Consider the following 23,991-nt stretch of genomic DNA (forward strand, 5'->3'; position numbering starts at 1 on the left):
AAGTAAAAGCATTCTTTGGCTTTTGAAAAAAGTTGACATTTTGTGATTTTTTTTTCCTCTCCTGGGAGATCACCCCCTTTACTAGAGTATGCACATAAATGTTTATCTTTTATTTTTAAAAATTTAATCTCTCCTAACCATACACCTGCCGTCTGTGCTTGTAGCACTTTTTTCTTGATTTGATTTGCCAAAGTTTCGTCCCTTGTATAGATCTTTTGGAAGAAAAGCAACTCTTAGATTTATTTATTCTGCCTATTTTTTGTTTTCTAATAGAACAGAGATATATTTATTTCAGCAAAATTATAAAGTAAAACTACAAGGAAAGAAAAACATTTGACGCTCACTGAGACAATTTTGTAAAGAAGTTAACAATAATCAGCATAAGTACAATAAATTGTAAAGATCTGTTGATATTTTAATGGGGGAAAATAGCCACAAGAATCACAAAAATACTTTAGAAATACATCATTGCCACAGCACATGAAAACATTTCCATATAAAATTAACTATTTCCACTTGGAACTTAATCTTTCAACCCTCTTTGAATTTACATTCTGAAACCTTGATGTTCTACTGCAGTTTATAAACTAGCCATTCTCTCATTCCGTGGACCCACAAAGATCAGTCCCATCACAAGCAAATAAAAGGAGCACTTCCTGTTGGAGATACAGCACTTCAAGGCTACTATTTAATATTAATTGGCAACAAGTTTAGTGCAAATAAAATTATATTTAGCAGCTTAGAAAATTCCTGGTGAGGAGGCATTCACCTCACAACCCTTACTGCATCCCCAGAACAAAATCATTTCTCTCTTTTCATGAGTATGAACATTGGCCATTCAAACCTACTGAAAACTACTAATGCTAATTCTGCTGTTTGTTACACAGGGAGTTTCCATAAAAGATGGTTTCAGTCACTATGCAAATGAGCCACACAGTTTTTACATTTGGAAAGTTCCTCTTAGGTTGATGATTTAAAAAAAAAAAAAAAAAAAAAAAAGCAGGACCTGAACGTCTATCAGAACTGGATCTTACCCAACTGCTTCTCTGAAACGAGGCATTAATCATTTCTTGCATTGGCTACCAAAGGCTGCATTCGAAGGAAGACCTGAGGACGGGGCAGAGGAATCTCTTAAAGCAACTTCTACTCTCCAGTAATAATTTTACTGCACAGATTTGAATGCAAAAAAAAAAAAAAGGAAAGAGAGGGGCCATCTGATTTCAAACCTGGTGCTTTCCACTCTCAGCCAAGATTTGCTCTCCAAATGAATGGAAGCCAGAGAGTTTCTAGCCAGAGAGAGGATTTTGTCTGAGCTTCGTCAATTCCTTTAATTGAATTGCCTCTCTTCTTGTTAGACATCTGTTCCCTCTCTAGCCAAGGCCTGGGGTAGCTGCTTGGGAGAATAGTGTGGCCTGCTGTGCCCGGATCTGTGGTGGCAAGGGAAGGGGAAGAACACCCGGGCTTTAAGCACCTGACTCTGCTCACTTTCTAAGTTCACTGGCCCAAGGACGTGAGCTGTCAGAAAGCTTGCATGACCTCTGAGGTCCAGGATGTGCTGACACAGAATCCAGGGAGGTAAACACCAGGTAGGCCATCTCACTTGACCTCTCGACCAACTCCTCAGCAATTTTTCCATTCCCCCTGGATTTTCTCACTGAATAGCTCAAGGATGGGGGTGTGGAGGCCATGTTGGAGAGAGGGGCTCAGCTCAGTCACTATACTCTTCTCTTTCCCTCAGACTGGGGAATTTCTCATACTGGTTGGCTGACCTCCATTTGCTGTGTTGACTTTTGAGCAGTGCAGCAAAGGAAGTCTTTCGAGTGACATTTCTAGATATTTCCCGACTCTTGGCCTTCCTGGTGGGGGAAGAGCTTGGAACCAAGGAATAGGTGGGGAAAATGGGCTTGCCCCGTGGGGCTTCCAGTAGCTGCCATATTTCCCCAGAGGTATTACTGGTTAGATACTGCCAAGGCTTCTTCCCACTGCTGTCCCGGATGTTCACACGAGATGCCAACCTTTGCACTAGCAATTTGATGATCCCCTGGTGGCCATGAATGGCTGCAAGGTGCAGCGGGGTATACCCACAGCTAGACTTCACGTTGACATCAAGAGCAATCCCTGCTTTCTGTGCACCTGAGACCAAGTCCTGAAGGGCCCTGAGGTTACCGTGTTTGGCTATCCAGTGCAAGGCAGTGTACCCGGTCAAAAAGTCTTTGTGCAAAGCCAGCTGGGGGTCCTCCCAGAACAAAGTCAACACCTGAATCCAAGAACCACTGGCAAGCTTCACAATCCATTCATGCTCCCTGGCATCAAGGGGGACCAGGGACGACTTGTGCTCCGAAGATCTGTGGGGGACCAAGGCTGCAGGCCTCTCCCCTCCAGGGGCCCATGAGCTGTGTGGACGACCACGCTCAGCAACAGCAGCCTTAATGTCTGCAGGTCTGGGTGTCAAAGCGGCATCCACCCTTGGGCTGGACGTCGCTCCCACCTTCGAGGGTTTCCTGGACCGGGGAGGGCGCCGGCTCCTTTTCAGCAAATCCTCCTTAAGGCACTCCTCATCAGAGGAGGACAGTTTGGCTCTCTCTGCCCTAGAGCTCCTCCTTAGGGATCTCCTTAATTTGGGAACCGGCCAGGGCAAAGGCTGGGGGTGGCCTGCAAGGCCATCATCTCCTACTGGGACCAGCTGAGACGTGTAACCATCCCCTCTGTTCCTGAGGCCCTGAGGGCTCCCGCTGGAGCTGCCCTCCTTTGGAGAAGGGGCCCCAGCTGGATTCCTGAGTCTTCCCCCATCTGGGGCTCCCAGGACAAGGTGCAGCCCTTCTTCAGAACCCCCAGGGGACTCTTTGGGTCCACTGCTGCTCTCCTCACTGCCGTGGCTCTCCTGGTCCACAAAGTCCTCCAGATCTTGTAGGGACAGCTGACAACGAATGCTACGAAAGACTGCCAGTGCAGAATTCTCGGGGCAGGATTCCGAAACCGCGGGAAAGAGAGAATGAGAGGGCGGAGGCGGGTCCGCTGGTGCAGGCTTAGATTCTGAGACCCAGAAGCCCGGCTCCAAGGGTACCCGGGGGAAGTTGTCTGGCAACACCGACCAGGCTCGGATGGGACCCCGGTCTCGGGCGTCGGGTATCTGGGGGTGTCCGGCCACCCACTCTCGAGTGCGCTGCTGCTGCTGCTTCAGGGTCGAATAAGGCAGAGGGCCCGGGGTCACCAGCTCGGGCGGATCTCCGGGGGGAGTGGGGCAGGACGGGAGAACAGGCGAGGAAGCCCCGCTCCCAGCAGCCTCGACGGTCGCAGGAGGAGAGCGGGGTGCGGCGGGCATCCGCGGGGGCTCCACCGGCGCACCTTCCCTCTGCGGCCTGGGAGCCCCGCGGTCGTCCTGGGCAGGCGGAGCGGGCGCCGGCTTCCCGCAGGCTCCGGTGCTGGCGGCGGCGGGGTCGGGGAGGGCGGCGAGCAGTGGCTCGCCCGGGAGCCCTCCCAGACCATTCTGGAGGCATTCCCAGCAGCAGCGGCCCTGCGTCTCGGCCGCCGCGCACCTTGCTCGGTCCTGGGCAGCCGCCGTGGCCGCCGCGGCCGCGGGCACAGGCGCCCCGTGGCCAGAGCTGCCCCTCCTCCCGCCGCCTCCCCGGGCCGCCTCCCAGGCCCCGCGGGCGGGGAGTCCATTGCACCCTGCGTCGGCGGCCGGGGCTGCGGCACCTGCGGGCCGCCCCTCTGGCTCCTTCTCGCGCCGCCGCCGCCGGGGCTGCGGCTGAGGCGGCGGCGGCTCCCCACTGCGCGCGGGCAGCGGGGAGCGAGACGCAGCTCCCCCCGCAGGGGCGGCGGCCGCGGGCGGGTCGCTGGGTGGCTGCAGCCCCTCCTCCCCCAAAAGGTCCCTGTACCTCCTCTTGAGCACCACGTACTTGGTGCCGTCGGGGTCCTGGCGCACTGCGGCGACCGAGTTGACGAAGCCCTTGAAAAGCTCGCGGCGGCGCTGATGCTGGCCGGGGGGCGTATCGGGGTCTCGGAGGAAGCTCTTGAAGTGGCTCAGCAAGGCGGCGTTGGTCACTCGGCCCCCCGCCTGGCACAGAAAGTCCAGCAGTGCCTCCTGGCTCAGCTCTCGGGCCATCGCTGCCCCGTCGTCCCCTGGCCCCGAGGTGTCTGCGTCTCGCCCTCCCTGCGCTCGCCCCCGCCAGCAGAAACCCTGGCCTGGCGTGTGTCACCTGCGCCCGGGCCGGCGCCACCCGCCTCCATCAGCCGCGGCCTGCTTGCAGCCCCAGAACGTGCCAAGAGGGCCGCAGGTCCCCCGGCGAGAGGCCCCGGGGCTGAGCCCCCGCGCGCAGCCCGGGTGGGAGAGGGCGGCTCCCAGGCCGCCCCTGCGCGACGCGCGCCTCTCGCAGCGAGTCCCCGCGGCGAAAGTTCCCGGGATAGGTCGGAGTCAGTTTCACCTGCGCCCTGGCGACGCCTCCTCCCCGGCTCTGGGGGAAGGGCCCGGCCCGCCCCCTCCTGTCCCCCCGCCCTCTGAGGTCTCCCCCACCCCTGCCACCCATCCCAGATGAGTCAGGCTGGTCCGAGCCGGCAAGAGCGCCGTAGGTGAGGTCGCCAGCGAGCCGGAGCCGGCCACGAACCGCTCGGCAGGTCGCGCAGCCGCTCCCGGCCCGGCGAAGGGAAGGCAGGTAGGCGACCCGCCGCTCCTTTGGGTTTCGGCCACGTAGGAAACGAAAACAATAGACCTGTTCTTGCCTTCCTCCTTTCGCTTCGTAAGTCGCGGCTGAAGTCGCTGGGTGGCGAAAAAGGTGCAAATTAACCAGCGTCTTGCGGTCTCTCCAAAAACATACCTTTATTAACGCTGTAGGCTGGTAATTTCAGATACCCTGAGGCAGTATCGAGGTCGGGGGAAACTCATTTTGCATCCAAAACAAGCCTGTCTTGATCTGAGGATACTGCCGGGGCGGCTCCTCCTGACCCTGGCTCCTAGGGGTCCAAATACACCGAAGTCTGTGCTGACAAGAAAAATCACTCTGAAGATTACAGGTTGGTTGCAGCAAAAAGGAAGGCCTTTTTCCTTCCTAATAGTCTCACTGTTAAGGTGCTGGATCTAATTTGATGCTTGAATTGCCTAGTAGCTGAAATGAACAGGAATTAGGGACAGTTAAGGTATTTGGTTTCCTTTGTTTTTATTTAGTCCAAAATGTATGAACGGAAGAGATTTGTACAGTCTCTTTTGTGTTGGCTTAAGTGGTGAAGTCGTTTCCCTCGGAATGTATGCTTTTCTCCACAGGTTCAGAATGTTAAGCATGATAGGCTCTTTGATTTGACCCTGCTGCTCCCAACATTCAAGTGTCCGCTTGACTCTAATCCTCCACTGAGGGGCTGTGCACTTCCTAATTCCACCTTCATCTGTAGGCTAGAGCTGGAAAAACTCTAGCTTCAAAACACTGGCCTCATCAAGACAGTAAAATCACAGCACGTTTCCTAACAGCTGCTTTCTCTCTGCATTTTACTTGTCCACGTGTTGATCTTGCACTTTCTGTAATAATCCTTCTGGTCTTCTCCTATTTCTATTTCAGTCCTATTTACATGCCCCAAATACTTTTCTTGTTTTATCTACTTACCTATCTGACTCCTTAACCTCTCCCATTCTTTCCTTTAGCTGTCTTCTTATTTCTTTCCGTTGTGACTGGCTGTTTATCCTCAGCCTCAACTGTGACAGCAAATAGGCTTACTTTTTGGAATCCTCTGTTGGCTACATTTCCTATTTTCTCCTGCCCTGTCAATGCCAATCTTCCGTCCTGAACTCCCCTCATCTTTCCACTTATTCTTCCTTTGCTCTACTATTTCTCATTGTTTCACATGTCCCTGTCCTTTTTGCCAAGTGAGGGTATTTTTTTTTAAAGATCTATTTATTTATCTATTTATGGCTGTGTTGGGTCTTCGTGTGGTGCACAGGCTTCTCATTGTGGTGGCTTCTCTTGTTGCTGAGCATGGGCTCTAGGCACATGGGCTTCAGTAGTTGTGGCACTCAGGCTCAATAGTTGTGGCTCTCGGGCTCTGGAGCACAGGCTCAGTAATTGTGGTGCATGGGCTTAGTTGCTCCACAGCACGAGGGATCTTCCTGGACCAGGGATCGAACCCATGTCTCCTGCATTGGCAGGCGGATTCTTAACAACTGTGCCACCAGAGAAGTCCAAGTGAGGGTATTGAAAGTACGTTGGCCCCACAGTTGTCAACATGTTGTTAGCATGGGCCGATCTTACTAACTGCTGCATAGGCCACATTAACTGAGCTTTGTCTTAAGTCTCCAACATACCCTTGTACTTTTCCATGAATGAATTGGAACCCTTGGCTTTAAACTATTTAGGTCAGAAAGAAGAACTGGGAAGCATTGTTGTCTATTTTTGACATTTTCTTGAATCCAAACCCAATACTAGCTTAAGAGGGGTTAAGTGTTTTCCACTGAGGGGTCTCTACATTAACGGTCAAGCCTTTAGAATAGTTGTTAAAATAAAGACTTTGTATTAAACTTTAGCTTCCTTTTGTGTTTTGTTTTTTTCCCTGATGGAGGCTTGATGGAACCGCCAGGTGTGTCCACACCTGCGGCGAGAGGGCATCCAAATGGAAAACTCAGGGGGCCACTGGCAAGTAGAAAGAATCCCCCTTTGGTACTTTTCAAAACTCTGGTTACAAAATAGGGGACTTGTGGCAAGAGAGGCTGAAGACATAGAAGTTTGAACTTGAAGCACTTAGGACTAGAAAGAAAGGAACGGGTCAATGTTATTGTTGTTGAAATCAGATTATCTTTAGTTGAGGGTAGAATTAATAGGTCTGGAGGAGTAGAAAATGGGGAAAGGGAAGAAAACCCCATTGCTTTAGCTTTCTGGGTGCCCAGGTGGTTTGCTGTCCAGACCTTCTCTCCTCCTTTTTCTCTCCCTTGTCCCAGGTTAAGGTGATAGTCAATTAGAATGCTCTTCACTTTATCCCAGGGAACATTTTTAAGCTTCCTTCATGTACAGTTCCTTATTTTCAGAAATATTTATGGTGCACCTATGTTGCCCTGGCACTGCTGGAAGTGAGTACAAAGAAGAACACGTGCTTGAGAGCTTACTATTTATCGGGAGCAACAAACAAGAGAAATGGCTTAAACCTGTGTGTTAAATGATTTTACAAAGATGTGCATCAGATGCTAGAGAAATTGAGAGGCAGCACATAAAGGAAGAGCCCAGACCCAGTTTGGGGGATCAGGACAATTTTCCAATAAAAGGCAACTTGCAGTAGAAGACATGAAGGGGAGGCAGAGGAAACATTGGTGTAAAAGCACCAAGATCTGGCTCAGCAGAGTCTATTTGGGGAACTATTTACAAATAGATCTACTTGGCTTTAAGGAAGAGGATGTATGAGGATGTGCTGGAAACAAGACTGGCAAAGGTAGGAGGCAGTCAGAAGATGAAGGGCCTGGGGAGTGGAGGTGGGGTGGGGAGGGAAGTCTTTGAAGAATTTTGGGGAGGGTAGTGACCAGACCAGATTTGTACTTTAGAAAGATTATCCGAGAGGTAAGTGCTGGTTTGGAATCATGACCCATATTAATGAGTAAAAATAGCACATTGCAGAGCAATAATGTATTTAACCAAATCTAAGACACCATTGACTGCCTGAAACGGGTTGATTTCAGAGATTGTAAAATGGGGGGGTGGGGGGGAGGAGTGCCTCTTGAAGTAGAAGAAATGCAGCATGTTTAATAAAATTCTATTTTTACAAAGAAAAGTGTATTTGGTAGTAAGATTTGAGGATTGGATCAGGGATAACTTTAACTTTTTCTTTACAGCCGTATAAACTATTGACTATTGTACAATAAGTGCATAACTGCTTTTTAGTTTGAAAAAAGATGCTAAAGAAAAAAAAGACATAAATGAATGTGAATGACAAAGGGAAAAAAAGCAATATCAAATCTTTAGCCTGGAGGAGGGAGATGGAGGCCAGAAGGAAGAACAGTCTGGAAATTTCTGAGATGATCCAGAAAAGGGAGCCAGATGTCTGAGTTCAGCAGTGTCAGAAAAAGATGAACGGATGGATTGGAGAGACAGGGGGCAAGTCAATGGGATTTGGGGCTAGAGGAGTCTGGAGGTGAGTAGCAAGCCAGCTTGTCTCATGCATCTGGTCTGAGTCTCTGGATGGATGGTTGTAACCATAGACACAAATACTAAACGTAGATCAAAAAGTCAGTTTTGGAAATGGGAAAGATGATCAACTCAATTTGGGACACATTAAGTTTGAGGTGCCTACAGCCCATAAAAATGGGAAGGTCTAGAAGGCAGATGGCCATGTAGGTTGGAAGCTCCAAGAATGTATGGCATTTGTATATGTAAATGGTCACTTAAGCCAGGGGTCATGATAAAAGTGCTTAGAAAGAGATAGGCCAGCAGTGGGAAAGGAAGGGGGTGGAGGGCGAATCCACATTTACCAAAGAGAAAGGGGAAAATAAAACTGTCAGGAAACTTAGAAGGAGCAGCTCGAGGGGGAAGAGGAACACCACTGAGCGTGGAATCATAGAAGCACAGAAGCAGAAAGGGGAACAGCTTTCTAGAGTTGAGGCCAAGTTAGATAAGAAGTGAAATGTGACCATAGCCTGTAGGTCACTGGGGCCAGGTCTGGAGCAGTTTCAGAAGAGTGGGGGGGACAGACATCAGGTTACAGAGGGGTGCAGAGTGAGTAGGGTGAGAAAGACTTGACCGTGAAAGGAAGGAGAAAGAGAATTCTAGATATGGAGAATATCAGATCATGTAACCTAAGAATTGTTTTTGGTAGTTGTTAGAAGAGATATGATCATGTCTATGTGCTGAGGGAAAAAAAGCCAAGAAAGGAGAAGTTGAAAGACCTAGAGGAGAGGGTAAATAATTGATGAAACAGGGTTTGGGGGTGGGGCTGGAGTCCAGAGTTCAGGTGGAGAGATTCCCTAGGACAGGACAGAGAGAGCCACTTTTCCCACTGAGAGCAGAAAGAAGAAAAATGGCTATTGTATTAATTAGGATGCTAAGAGATTGGGAGAAAAGATTTGAGGAAGTCTTGGTGGGGTTGAAAAGCAGGTACAAAGGCAGTAAGTGTGTATAAAGCTAGAAGTCTAGATGTTTAGGTTACTGTAAGTAGGGCATCAAATATTCTTAGGTCTTGGAGCTTAAGTTTTCCAAAGTGGAATCATTTGGAGGTGGTGACAAGATTTAGAGTGTGACCATATGTAGTGGAAGTGAGAGGCATTGGAGGAGGAGATAACATCACTGAACTGGGAGACAGAGTGTTGAATGAGTCTTACTCAGGATACTGAAGTCATCTAGGATGGAGAAGATACTATGAATCATTTACGTAAGTCTTTAGTACTGTGGCATGAGTAACACAGATGGCATTTTGCCAGGAGCAATCACTCTGCTAACAGTGTAGTATAGTGACTTACATGAGTGTGTCACATTCCAGATTACTCTCCTTTATCTGATCCTCAAAACAAGTGTGGGAAGTGTGTAGGACAAAGATCATCGTCTTGCAGGAAGTAGCTCTCCTTGCTATTAATAGGTATGTGTGTTTTGTAGGATGTATTCTGATGTGCTTATTCTTTTCCTTCAGTCCAAGCCTCTACTGTGGATGTAGAGTGGAATCTCCATCCAAGAAGGTGCAACTGCCCAATGTCAACCCTCCAGGTAGGTGGACAGATCCCAAGGTGAAGCTAGAGCTAAGATGCACCACAGAATGGCAGGAGAGAAAACCAGGGTGCTGGCCCACTCTCCCTCTTTCTCTCCCCCCCCGCCCCCCGTCTCTCCTCCCTTTATTCCCCCTCCTTCTCCCCCTCCCTTTCCCTCCCCCCCCCCCCTCCTCCTCTCTCAGGTTTGTATTTCCACAAGTCTGGGTACTCCCCAGGGTGCTCTGAAGTAACAAGGGGGAAGTATTTTTATGCTGGACTACAAACTGAGGTTGAGGGTGCTAAGTTACAAGCAGATCATCTAATGATATGGGGCGCTCTGCATTTATTTCCCTTCACCTGTCCTGAGCCTTTAATCATTTATTCATCAATTTTATTGAGGGCCTACCACGTATGCACTATTCTGGGGCTGGAACACAGTGGTAAACCAAACAGACAAAATCTCTTTTAGGAAACTTATACTCCCGTAGGGAAAAGAGAGACAATAAGCATAGAAATAAATAAGAAAATATCACCAGATAAGTGATCGGATACAAAAGTCAGCTGATGTAATACTGACTGGAGAGCTGCTCTGGCCAGGATGGACAGGGAAGGTCTCTCTTAGAGATACCAATCAACGGAGACCTCCGTGCCAAGGAGGAGACAGCCATGTGAGGGTGGAGGAGAGGGGAGCAGGGAGGGAGTAAGCACCTGGCAATAACTGAGAACCAGAGGGAATAACTAATGTAACATCAGCAATGAGTGTGATGTTATAGAAAGCCAGCAAAATGCCGCAAGTTCCACATAAGTTAACATCATATGTTTATATTGGGTTGGCCAAAAAGTTTGTTCGGATTTGTCCGAAACATCTTATGGAACACCCGAAATGAACTTTTTGGTCAACCCAATAAATTAATTGCCTGGTAAACTTCTATGACAACTTTTTCTATATTTTTAGGTGCACACTTTTTGATCATCTCATCAAAACTTTCACTCTCCTCTTTAGAGAGAATAAAAAGAGAATTCAGTTTCTTCTCAACATATGATTGAAATTTACTCCTTGTTATTGATAGTTTGAACACGTAAAGCATATCACTGCACACACAGCTATGCTGGTTGTTTATAGAACTGCTATAGATTTGTGCCATACAAACACAAGAATTCTGATACATTTATTTCACAAAATTCTTTTTTTAAGTTTATTTTACTGAAATGTAGTTGATTTACAATGTTGTGTTAATTTCTACCATACAGCCAAGCAATTCAGTTATATGTATATGTGTATATATATATATATATACACATATACATTCTTTTTTCGTATTCTTTTCCATTATGGTTTATCACAGGATATTGAATATAGTTCCCTGTGCTGGACAGTAGGACCTTGTTGTTCATCCATCCTATACGTAATAGTTTGCATCTGCTAATCCCAAACTCCCAATCCACCCCTCCCCCACCTCACCCCCCCTTGGCAACCACCAGTCTGTTCTCTATGTCTTATTTCACAAAATTCTTATCAAAAAAGGAAAAAAAAATATGAGTTTATAATTGTTCATGCTTTATTATCAATTATATTCCTCACAAGGAAAAAACTGTGTTTTTTTCTTTTTTTTTTTTACTTTGGAGGAAGTTGCCCAAGCCTATAGTATTTCCCCCCAGCTTTATTGAGGTATATTTGACAAATAAAAATTATATATATTTTAAAAAGAAAATGAAAAGGAAAAAAAAAATGAGTGTGGTGTATTTGAGGAACAGGAAGAAAACCAAGGGCTAAGCTGGAGCTCAGTGAGGGAGGGAAGTGTGGAGTGAGAAGAGGTCCAAACAGTGAGCAGGGTCTGGGTCTTGTAAGGCCTAATGGGGTTTGGGTTTTAATCTCAGGGTGATGGGAAGCTGTTGGAGGTTTATAATCAAGAGAGTTGCATGTGAGTATATATAACAGAACATCTGGAGGCTGTCTTGAGGGTAAATTATAGGGGGTGCCAAAGTAGAAACAGAAAATCCAATTGGGAGACAACCACAGAGGGACAGGCGAGAGATGGTGGCAGCTTGGAAGAGCGCGGTACTGCGTATAGAGAAAGATTGAGATTTGGAAAATATTCTGGAGAAAGAACCTAGAGAATGTGCTGGTAGGTTGAATATAAATTTACCAAGATTGGGACTATCGCGGTAAGACCTAGTTTGGGGGCAGGAAGTCCAGTGTTCCCTTTTGGAACGTTTAAGTTTGGGATGAACATGAGCCATCTAAGTGATGATCTAGACTGGGCAGTTGCTCAGGAGTGAGGTCAGAGCTGGAGATATACGTTTGAGAATCTCGGGCATTGAGATTGTATTCGAAAGTTATCGGATTAGATGAATTTGTCTATGGAGGAAACCTAGAAAGAGAAGAAAAGAGAACCATAACCAGCCTCAGCCTTAGGGGTCTAATCGTTAGTAGTAGGTTGCTTAAATATCATGACCAGTCTCAACCATACTATGGGAATGAGAGGAACTGTAAAATCCCGTTTTGTCCCCCTAAGGCCAGTCTGCTGGTTGCGGCTGTGACAGACATTAGTGTGACACATCCTGAGAGTACGATTACTTTCAGGATCTGGAGGAAGGGCCCACTGAGCCCTCCCCAAATGGAAAGTCTCCCTCCATTGCCAACTTTACAAGATATAGGTTTAAAATTTATTAAATGAGTCAGTAGATTTTCCATGTATATCCTGATTTTACATATAGGAAAACCAAGTTTCAGAGCTTAGTGTCCTGTGGAACTTGTGCTCAAATCAAATTGACCCCAAATCTAGCATTTTGAACCAGAGTCATAATCTGTCCTCAACTTCCTGGGGTATTTGCCCCAATAGACCATTTTCTCCCTTTGAAATCTTTCTTGGCTTCTATAACCATTACCCTTTTCTGATTCTTCTCTTACCTCCCTGACACAGCTCTGAGTCTCCCTTGCTAATTCTTCTCTCCATTTCTTCTTCCTACGTTCTCTGCTCATCCTCTGGGTTCTATCTGAGTGATTTGTCTGTTTTCCTAGATCCAACTACCACCTGTGTTCTCAGAATTCCCACAAGTCTATCTGTGACGCTCACCTAGAAAAAGCACAGACTTTCAAGCAGTTACTCTAGTCTTGACTCTGCCTGTAACTCTCTCTTTAAATTGGCCAACATACAAGCTCTCCGGGCCTCAGTTTCTTCGTTTGTACAGTGAGGGAATTAGACCAGATGATTCTGAAATCCCTTCCAGTGTTCACATTCCGATTCTGGACTTGACTCTCCTTCTCCTGATCTCAGTGGTAATCATGACATTGATTGCATGCTCTGTGCCAGACATGGAACCAAGTACTTCCCACATGTTAATATATTTAATTCTCCTAACACATTCCTATGAGGTAGGAGCTATTAGCATCCTTATTTTCTAGTGGAGGATATCAAGCTCCAAATAATGTTGATTTCCTACTCTTTTGTAACCAGTAAGTGGTAGAGCCAGGATTCAGGCTCCAGCAGTTTGACTCTGGGGTCAGCATCGTTTAGCCCCTGCTCTTTTCCTGCTGTTCCCCTTCAACCACCCTGATCCCTGTTGTGTTTTCTCACCTTACCCCCACATCACTTCTGCCTCTTCAGGATCCTTAGTCTTTCGGTTACCGCTCTCCCTTGTGTCTTCATCCTCTTCCTTTCTTCATCCCCAAGTGCTACTTTCCTTCCTAACACAGAACAAAAGCAAAAACGAGCACCTTGCTCTGAACCGGCCTCCTTCAGGCACTGCCTTAGCTCACCCTCAGTGTTCCTGCGTGTGTCACCTCCTCTCAGAGGCCTTTCCTGACCACGGAGATGAATCAGCTTCCACTGCCAGGCACCTCCAGGCACTTCTGTTTGGGGAAAGTTAAGTTTGAGATGCCCATTATACATTAAGTAGAGATGGCAAGTGGGCAATGGGATATACAAGTCTGGAGTTTACCTTTCACAGCACCTAACCCTCCACTCTTAAAAATAACTTTTGTATTTGTTCATTTTTGTGTGGTCCCCTCAATAAGAACACGGGTTCCATGAGAGCTAGCCTGTGTCCTGTTCACCACTAGCAGAGAATTGGTTGTGGAGAGGACTCGGAATAACAAGGGCTGTTCGTTTCCTGGGGCTGCTGTAATGCATTATCACAAACTGGGAGGTAGTGGCAGGGGGATGTAAAATGACAGATTTATTCTCTCACAGTTCAGGAAGTGAAGCACTGGAAATCAAGGTGTTGGCAGGGCCAAACTCCCTCTGGAGGCTCTAAGAGAGAACCCTTCTTTCCCTCTTCCAGCCCCTGGTAACTCTCCGCACTTCTTGGCTTCCTTGGCTTATGGCCACATCACTCCCGTCTCTGGCTCCCTCTTCACGTGGCCTCCTCCTCGTCTGTGTGCTCCTCCTCCTCCGTCTCTTACAAGGACGTTTGTCATTGGATTTAGGGCCCACTCAGATAATCCAGGATGATCTGGTCATAAGAACCTTAATTTAATTACAATGGCAGATCTTCACCTTTTCACAAATAAAGTAACATTCGCAGGTTCCAGAGATTTGGGCGTGGATGTGTATTTTGGGCAGCCATTATTCAAGCCACTATACAAGGAAACAGGAGAAAGTTCAGGAATGTCTCCCCAACGCCACCCCTTCTCCATATATCCCAGCTAACTTCAATTCCCTTCAAGGGAGCCGCATCCCCAGTCCCAGTACATGCCTCTCCTGTAATAATAATAGCTAGTGCATATTCAGCACTGTTTTAAGGACTTTATGTGTATGAACTCAATTCTTCTACAACCCTATGAGATCGTCCCTATTACTATTCTGATTTTACCAGAAGCTAATGATCTGTTTTATTGTCTCACTTCCTCAGTAGACCTCTCCCTAAGGCAGCAAGCAAGACATTATCTCTCTGTCCCCAACATACACCATAGCATTCCAGGCTCTCTAGGAAGGCTTGTGGGTTGAATAAATGACTGAGCAAGAGATAGGCTGGTACTAGACTGGACAGGGTTTTGAATATCAGATTTGGATTTTAGAAATTCCCTAGTGGTCCAGTGGTTAGGATTTGGTGCTGTCACTGCTGTGGCCCAGGTTCAATCCCTGGTTGGGGAACTAAGATCCTGCAAGCTGCACGGTGCAGCCAAAAAAGAAAGAAAGAGAAAAAAAAGACATTTGGATTTTATCTTTTAGATCATAGGTGACCAACAGTTTTAAAGCTGAGAAGTGATAGGATGGCCCCCTCTTTCAAATATGCCCTCATCAAATATTGTTTTAATTATCACCTCCAAATACGTAGCTCCCCCGCCTCCTGAGCTCCAGTCTCACATTGCCTGCTTCTTGCTGGGTCTCTCTAGGCTCAAATTCAGCATGTCCAGGCCATCATTCTCCCCCTAAAGTCACTCTTCCTGTGTTATTGAGCTCACAGGCATACAAACTAGACAACTTGAATTAATGCCGCTTTCTTCACCCCCACTGCCAGATAGTCATCAAGTGCTGTCAGCTCCATCTCCTGAACTTTGTCTCATATCCATTCACTTGGTCTCTTCCATAGCTCACGCTCTTGCATCTTTCACCTGGACTGTCACGCTAGCCTCTTTACCAGTCCCCTTGCCTCTAGTCTTCCCTCTCCAACTCCAGTCCATCCTCCGCCCTGCTGCTCATCTTATAAGCCTAAAAACCAGATCTGATCATTCACTTTCTTGTTAAAACAACAACAAAGCTCCAAAAACAGCTCTGCAATGGTTCTTCATTGCTTATAAGATCAGGATCTTCAAGACCTACCTACAAAGATCTACCTTTCTTCCCTCTTCATTCACTCAACACATGTGTATTGAACACCTGCTATGTGTCTATTACTGTGCTCTTAGCATTCATGTGCTAGTGAGGAAGATGCCCCACACATATACAGATGGATAAAGCTGTTCTCACTTGGGCGACCTCATGTCACAGGCAGTAAGGGAAGTACCCTAAGGAAGATTCTACAACAGGAAGAGGCTCAGAGTGGCATCCTTCAAAATACTGTAACTTTATTGCTATTTGTATGCCTGTGGTGTGGATTTATTATACTTATCTAGCTTCAAATTAATCTTAACCAAGAAGGAAAATGTTTAAATAATTCTCACGAAGAAACTATGAATTAAAGATAATACTAAACTTTAAGCCAAGGAAATAATACTGTAGGCCCAAGGGACTGGAGCTACACCTAATATGAGCATTCAGCAATGTTAGACTTAAAACAATAACCATCTAACCACATGTGACAAGAGCTGGCCCCCAGATTTTTAATTATGCTAAAGAACATTCGAAGTAGAGATTTATATTCTCCATGTTTAACGATGGGCTTCTCTGTAAGCATATATTGGGGTTTGAGGTGCTAGCTGATAATAGTGGAGAAAGCCATCATGGTTAGCAGTATATTCTGTGTGTGGGTGGGCGTGCAAATTATGAGTCTGATGTGACTATAATTTTAGTGTTTATGGAAGGGATGTTTCATAAAAATTCCCAAGAAGAGTATCATGCTTTTACTAGTTCTCACGACCTTTCCTAATATTTCTCTCCTGGAAAAAATAAAGCACCCAGAGAAGTATAAATAAATTGCTCAGTTTCTTTTTGTGAAACATTACAAAGTTAGAAGACAAATCAATGAGCTTTTAGTTCTCACTCTTTTTAAACTACTTAACTTTACCATATTCATGATTAGCAGTATCTTTAAAATCGCTTATTTGTTCCCTTATAAGTTCTATTTATGTTTGTCTTTCCAACGTACATTGGTATAGTAGTACATGCATATAGCTTTAAATAAGTCAATTGCCCTGCACTACTTGTCGCTCCCTAATCCTGTTCCATTTTTCTACAGCTTTGTGCTTTTTTTTTTAAACTTTTTTTTCTCAGTCTGGTTTCTCTCTTCTCCATTTGGAAGAATTCTAAGAATTATTCAAGCCTTCCCCAGTATCCAAGGCACAAATAATCACTTTCTCCTCTCTTCCTTTAGAACATACCTCTATTTTGGTCCATCCTCACTTGGCTTATCCTCGTCTTGTTAGCATCTCCCCAAGTGGCCTGTGAGTTTCTAGAGTGTAAAGATCATTCTCACTCATCATTTTATCCCCAGTGCCACACAGTTGCAAGTAGGGGGTGTTGCAAGTGTCAATTGAATTTAATCATCTCACAAAATTCAGTGTCCTAAATTTCAAACCAATGTGAGAGATATAGAAACAAAAGAGGCAGGGGCTTCCCTGGTGGCGCAGTGGTTAAGAATCCACCTGTGAATGCAGGGAACACAGGTTCAGTTCCTGGTCTGGGAAGATCTACATGCCGTGGAGCAAATAAGCCCATGTGCCACGACTACTGAGCCTGTGCTCTGGAGCCCTCGAGCCACAACTGTTGAGCCTGTGTGCCACAACTACTGAAGCCTGCGTGCCTAGAGCCTGTGCTCCACAGCAAGAGAAGCCACTGCAATGAGAAGCCCACGCACAGCAGTGAAGTTTAGCCCCCACGTGCTACAACTAGACAAAACCCACCTGCAGCAATGAAGACCCAACGCAGCCAATAAAAGAAAAAAGAAAAAAAGAAACATATGAAACAGTATGAGATATAAAGAAACAAGAAACAGAGGGCTACAAATGTAAAGCAAGAGCCTTAATTTCACATACCGTACTTTATAACAATGATTCTCAAGGTATGGTCTGTAGGTCCTCTTGACAGACTGTAAATTTAATAAATGCACATTCTTCATTCATTACATGTGAGGGATGTGTAATTCCACAGATCTTTGTTTTTGCATGCAACTAAGGACTGCTTAGTCATCTACTAAATGAGTTATTAAAATTTGATATTTATAAACTGCAGTTGGCACATATCTAAAAAGTGCTAAAGATTCTAATTTAGCCCTCTACTCAAAAGTCTGGCAGTCATGAAAATGCTTGGCAAATGCACATATGCAGATAGTTGGATTTCCCCCAAAATTCAAAAGGCCTATTTCTTATCATGCATTGTCACTATTGTATTGAGGTAGCTGAGATTCTGATTATAGTTCCTCCTGCTTATTAATTGTATGTTACGTTATTTTAGTTTTCTCATTATCAGTTTATGCTGGGTTTCATTCATTTGCTAGTGTCTCAGTGAGATAGTTTCAGACATGGGCTCTGGAGGTCGTGTCTTCCATGTAAAACACGTGATGAACTTGGGGAAGTTATTTTTCTGAGCCTCAGTTTTTCCATGTCAAAATGTGGGGTGTAGGTAGGAGTACTTATCTCATTGGCTTGATATGAGGAGACATTGAGTTAATGCATGTAAAGTGTTTTCACAGAATGGTACTTGGCACATAGAGAAAGTGCCTGGCATGTGGAACATGGTTATATTAGTTGGGATTTGGTTCAGCTAAGAGTGACGGAAAATAGTGACTTATTAAGATGGAAGTGTATTTCTTCCCACATAACCATGGGCAGCCCAGAGTGGGTATGACAGTCTCTGATCATCCTGTTCCTCCCATCTTGTCCTGCTGTTTCTTTTTTTTTTTTAATTAATTCATTAATTTATTGGCTGTGTTGGATCTTCGTTGCTGCACAAGGGCTTTCTCTAGTTGTGGTGAGCAGGGGCAACTCATCATTGTGGTGCTCGGGCTCCTCATGGTGGTGGCCTCTTTTTTTGCAGAGCACAGACTCTAGGCACATGGGCTTCACTAGCTGCGGCACACAGGCTCAATAGTTGTGGTGCATGGGCTTAGTTGCTTACAGGAGGTGGGATCCTCCAGGAGCAGGGATCGAACCCGTGTGCCCTGCACTGGCAGGCAGATTCTTAACCACTGCGCCACCTAGGAAGTCCCATTCCACTGTTTCTTAAAATGAGATTTCCATTCCATAGTCTGGATGGCTGCTCCAGCGCCCGCTATCATATCTGCATCCCAGCTAGCAGGAAGGAAGAATCGCAAAGAGAAGGCATAACCCCTCTCCCTAAGGACACTTCTCAGATATCATACACATCACTTCCCCTTCCATCCCATTGACCAGGACTTGATCACCTGGCCACATCTAGTTATAAAGGCAGGCTGGCAAATAAAATCTGTATTTTGAGTAGGCATGTTCCCAAATAAAAAAAAAGGAAGAGTTTATTATTACAGAACTGAGTTTATCAACTAGAACATTATTAGCCTTTGGGCAGGACAAATCTTTATTGAATGAGACTGTTTTGTACGTTTCAGGATATTTACACTTCCAGGCCCCAGATGTCACCTAAATGCTAGAGGCATCCTCTCAGTCATTGTATCAACCCAGTGCTCCTACACAGTTACAATTACCCTTAGGGAGTAGCACTATTCTTACATCTTAGGTTTCTGTGGCAGGCATATCTTCTGCGCAGTATAGCAGTATACATCCTTTTCCATGGAAACAGACTGTATCCATCAACTGATGAATGGATAAACAAAATGTGGTGTAGCTATACAATGGAATGTTATTTAGCAATAAGAAGGCATGGATTGCTGATACGTGCTACAACATGGATGACACTTGAGAATATTGTGCTAGGTGAAAGAAGCCAGTCACAAATAACCGTGTATTGTATGATTCTACTTATATGTAATGGGCAGTATGGACAAATCCATAGAGACAGAAAATAGATTACTGGTGGTTCGGGGGAGTGGAGAATGGGGAGTGACTGCTAATGGTATGGGGAGATTGAGTCCAGTCATGACCAATGATTTAATCAGTCATGCCTATCTAATGAAATCTACATAGAAACTCTAAGGAGGTTCAGAGTGTTTCCTGATTGGTAAGTATATCAATATACCAGGAGGCTGGCACAAGCTCCCAGGCCTCCCCCATTTCAGACCTTGCCTTTCGTGTCTCTTCCATTTGGCTGTTGCCGAGTTGTATCCTTTATAATAAAACAGTAATTCTAAGTATACTGCTTTCCTGAGTTCTGTGAGTAATTCTATCGAATTATCAAACCTGCAGAGGGGTCGCAGAACCCACCCCTGCCGCCGCAAATTAGTAGTCATGCTGGTCCATCAAAAGTGCATATGGCCCCTGAATTTGTAGCTAGAGCCTGAAGTGGGGGCAGTCTTTTGGGACTGAGCCCTTAATCTGTAGGGTCTGCGTAATGTCAGATTTGAATGGAATTGTTGGGCACCCATTTGGTGTTGAAGATTTGCTGGAGGGCTCTGGGGAAGGTAGCATTTGCTAAGTGGGCCATTAGTTAAGAAGTTTGGGAACACTACAGAACAGTACTTAGTTCAAAATCTCGAATACAGATAGAAAGTAGCAACTGTGCTACTTTGAGGCACTTCTTAAAATGAGAGATAAAAGTATTGACATTTTTAGAGTTGAATTGTACTTTGCAATACAAATGTTTACTAAGGGTACTTTTCAAAAGACACTTTCTCTTCTTATCAACATTTTCAAAGATATTTAAGCCTGTCTACCCAATATTACTTAGAGATAGGTCTGTCTGAAGGTGAAAGGATGGAATCGGAGGCTCTCTTTTAGCCGTATCCAGCTGCTGCTATCCAAATATGTATGAATGCAACACATTATATTTCTTTAGATATTTTTATTACACTGATTCTTTTGGAAAGGTTGATTATTTCTGTACTTGCTCTGCACCGTCCTCTGCTCTTTGGTCTCCTTCTTTTGTTCCCTCTTCTCCCAGATAGGAAGAAGGACATTCTTGAAAATTCACATATACAATGGCAGAAATACTCAAGACTATACAGGGACAAGAAAAAGGCCACTGTGAAAAAAATTACATCACTCCAGTAAGATAGGAATAAAGGATGTTACATCCCATTCTTTGTGGCAATGAGTAGGGGAAAAAAGGACAAAGCTTCAAAGCAATTTATGTGGCGTAATAGAAACTAAATATTTATAAAATGAACATAAATAACATGAGGATTTTTTAAAAACAACTACAAAAATAATAAAGAAAATAACTAGTCAGTGTATGTGGATATAGGGCCTTCCTTGTGAGGAATTGTATTATTATCAGATGTGTGACTTTGATCATACTAAATCAGAATCCCCATTTAATACATCTGGCATTAATTTGCAAGTTAAAAATTTTGATAAAAGATTTGTTTCGCACTAGGCACAAGCAATGTGTCTAATTTTTAGTGTAATTTTAAATGAGACTATTTAGTGTGCTTCCTTGAATTAGTTCATCAAATCATGATGAAAATGGTATAATGACTTTTTTTTTCTCATTTTAAATGATTGCCATTACAATCTTATGATGGGTCTTTAAAGATTGCCTCTTGCACTATAGAAAATGTCCTATATTACTTTCCTCGTATTATAAGGCTACAGGAGTCTCTGTTCACGGCACCTGAGGAAATGGTGAACATTAGTAAAATTATACAGGCGATTTTCAGTTTGCTAAATGAGTAACACTTTAGTTCATCCAAAGTGGCTCCTAGAGATTATAACGAGTAGTTCGTTTATTTTTAATTGCTAATTTAATTTCAGCTATAACAGTTTTATTTAGGAAATGACTTCCTAAGAGAAAGTATTAGGCAGCAAGAAGAGAAATAATCAAATATGGAATAATCTTTAAGATCCCATCAGACACAGGGCTCATGATACTATTTAGAAGAAATGAGGCCATTCTGTAATTTTAACTTTCAAATGTATATTAGATTTGTAATAAAAATAAATATGTATCTTTTAATTTTCTTATTGAGTTAAATGTATTTACAAAACGGGCTGTGCACGGTCGTGGAAGGAGCAGTGTGTGGCCGTCTGCAGCGTCGGTGCTACTCTGAAACCGTCCCGCTCTATGATCTCAGACTTAAAAGTTAACACAGCCTTCTTGACTCCTGATTCCTCAGCCTGGGGAACTGACTCAAAAATGTATAGTGTACTTCCTAGCTCCAAATGTCTGTGAAAATTCCATAATCATTAACACGTTTCGGGAAGAGTAGCGAGCACGGGATCACAGTCACACGGAATGGACCCCCAGGTCTGCCACTCAGTTGTAATGTGACTTTGGGCAGGTAACCTTTCTGAATTCCAGTTTATTCAACGTTAAAACCAGGTTAGTAATACTACAGCAGATACTGTCCATGCCGTGCCCAAGAGCCCCTCAGCCCGGTGCAGCTGCCTACCTCTGCCCGCCTCCACCTCCTTCCCTCTCCCTGGACTTCCTCTGGTGCACAGGGACTCGCACAGCCCAGAGGCACCAGGGATTTAATGTCCCCAAATGCAACTCTCCGCCCGTGAGAGACAGTCTTCCTGACTTTCAGCGGGACCACTCTGAGGCACATTAACGTGGAGCTTCAGTGGGTCCCCAGCTGGTTGGAGCCCTTATTCTCCACGGTGGTAACCCGTTCCTCGAGAAACCCTGTACTGGCTTTTCTCTCCTACCTGTCTCATTTTCCCCACTATCTCCTTCGTGCTTTCCGGGATCACCTCTCAAACAATCTACTTGCACACAATTTCTTGTCTCAGGTTTGGCTTTTGGCCAATCTCATTTCACAATTGCTGTGCCAATTAATTGAGAGCTCGTGGAAAGCACCTACTAGATCTAATAGTTAGCCCCTAACAAATAGTAATGATTATTATATCTCACAATTGAGACAGAATTTCATGGTTCTAGGAAATGTTTAGATTGTGTTTCTATAGTTAAGCGATGTGAACAGCCTGCTAAAGTATATTTACATAATTTTATGAGGTATCTAAAATGCATAGAAAATTTTTTAAGTGGGGAAACTTTAGATATGATTAAAAATTGGGTATAGAAGATATTTGCTAAGGATTTTTTGCTTTTTCTCTTCCATTTTTCATTTCTCCTTTTCATTGTTTCTGTACTGAAGTCATAATTCTACTTCTATATGAAATGTCATAAATTGAGCATTATTTCCTTGAAGAAATAAGTAGAAGACCATTAAGAATATAAGAAACAGCCGGTATATAAATATAAATCTTTCGAGCATGGGGGAGGGATGGATTGGAAGTTTGGGATTTAGCAGATGCAAACTATTATATATAGAATGGATAAACAACAAGGTCCTACTGTATAGCACAGGGAACTATATTCAATATCTTATAATAAACCATGATGGAAAAGAATATGAACATATATATATCACGTTGCTGTACACCAGAAACTAACACAATGTTGTAAATCAATAAAATAAAATATATATATATAAATATTTTGACTACTATTCAATGATTCCTCAAGTGTTTAATCATGAGAAGGTTATTTATTTGACTTTATCTCACATGACAATTCTACAGAAGAATGCTAGAAACTTTGTATTTCCTTCATGCCAGAATTGAATCCTTTAGTCATTTCTTAGTCTGTGTCTTTCCTAGGCAAGTGTATTTAACATGTATGCCATGGTTTCCTGTTAATATGTTTCTGATCAATTTAAAATGCATTCTTGGCTTGTAAGAAATTTCATGAACAAGCACACAGTTTATGTGGAAGTTCTAAAGAATGATGAAATGGAGTAGAATGAATCTTGTAGCAAGCAGCTATAAGTATGTCAGTACTATCAATTCTTAATTGCATGTGATAGCTGGAAAAAACCTCATAAGGGCTTCTTTATTTATCTGCACAGGCTTGAACCCTCTGGGCTCGCTCCAAGACCAAAAAGGCTTCCCTTGAGTAGTGTCAGGTAAAAGCAAAGGGAATATTTTTTCTTTTATTTTTTAAAGTTATTTTTATTGAGATATAATTGATGTATAACATTGTTTAAGTTTAAGGTATACAATGTGTTGGTTTGATACATGTACATATTGCAGTATGATTACCAGGATACCTTAGCTGACACCTCTATCATGTTACATAATTATCAGTTCTTTTTTGTGGTGGGAATGCTTAAGGTCTAGTCTCTTAGCAACTTTGATTTTTTTTTTAACCCTCCCCCCTTTTTATGGCCATGCTGTGTGGCATGGGGGATCTTAGTTCCCTCACCAGGGATCAGACCCATGCCCCCTGCAGTGGAAGCACAGAGTCTTAAGCACTGGACCACCAGGGAAGTCCCACAACTCTGATGTTTATAATACAGCATTGTTGTCTACAATCACTATGCTGTGCATTAGATCTCCAGGGCTTATTTGTCTACTGGTTGCATGTGTGTACCCTTAAACATCTCAATTCCCCCACCCCAGTCCCTGGTAACAACTGTTCTACTCTGTTTTTACAAGTTCAGTTTTTTTTTTTTTTTTTTTTTTTAATTTATTTATTTATTTATTTTTTGGGGGGGTACACCAGGTTCAATCATCCGTTTTTATACACATATCCCCATCTTCCCTCCCTTCCTTGACTCCCCCCCCCAAGCCCCCCCCCCCACCCTCCCCGCCCCAGTCCTCAAAGGGGGGTGAAGGGGAAACTGAGACGAAGCGAGAGAGTAACACAGACATATAT

At 44.4% G+C, this 23,991-nt stretch overlaps 1 protein-coding gene, 1 long non-coding RNA gene and 1 other non-coding gene across 3 annotated transcripts; 2 read left to right on the forward strand and 1 right to left on the reverse strand.

The window, feature by feature from the left end:
* Positions 1–407: 407 nt before the first annotated feature.
* Positions 408–4,418, reverse strand: SOWAHB (sosondowah ankyrin repeat domain family member B). Its single transcript, XM_057728118.1, has one exon. The coding sequence runs from the start codon at positions 4,103–4,105 to the stop codon at positions 1,709–1,711; it is 2,397 nt and encodes a 798-aa protein (XP_057584101.1). The 5' UTR covers positions 4,106–4,418; the 3' UTR covers positions 408–1,708.
* A 4,849-nt stretch (positions 4,419–9,267) lies between these two features.
* LOC130849632 (uncharacterized) lies at positions 9,268–23,239 on the forward strand. Its single transcript, XR_009052771.1, has 3 exons — positions 9,268–9,330; positions 9,586–9,659; positions 23,183–23,239. It is a non-coding gene; the product is annotated as an uncharacterized LOC130849632 (long non-coding RNA).
* TRNAD-GUC (transfer RNA aspartic acid (anticodon GUC)) lies at positions 14,665–14,736 on the forward strand. The gene has a single exon. It is a non-coding gene; the product is annotated as a tRNA-Asp (tRNA).
* Positions 23,240–23,991: the final 752 nt, after the last annotated feature.

Source organism: Hippopotamus amphibius, chromosome 3 (genome assembly GCF_030028045.1).
Source record: "Hippopotamus amphibius kiboko isolate mHipAmp2 chromosome 3, mHipAmp2.hap2, whole genome shotgun sequence".
In the NCBI taxonomy this organism is placed as follows: Eukaryota; Metazoa; Chordata; class Mammalia; order Artiodactyla; family Hippopotamidae; genus Hippopotamus; species Hippopotamus amphibius.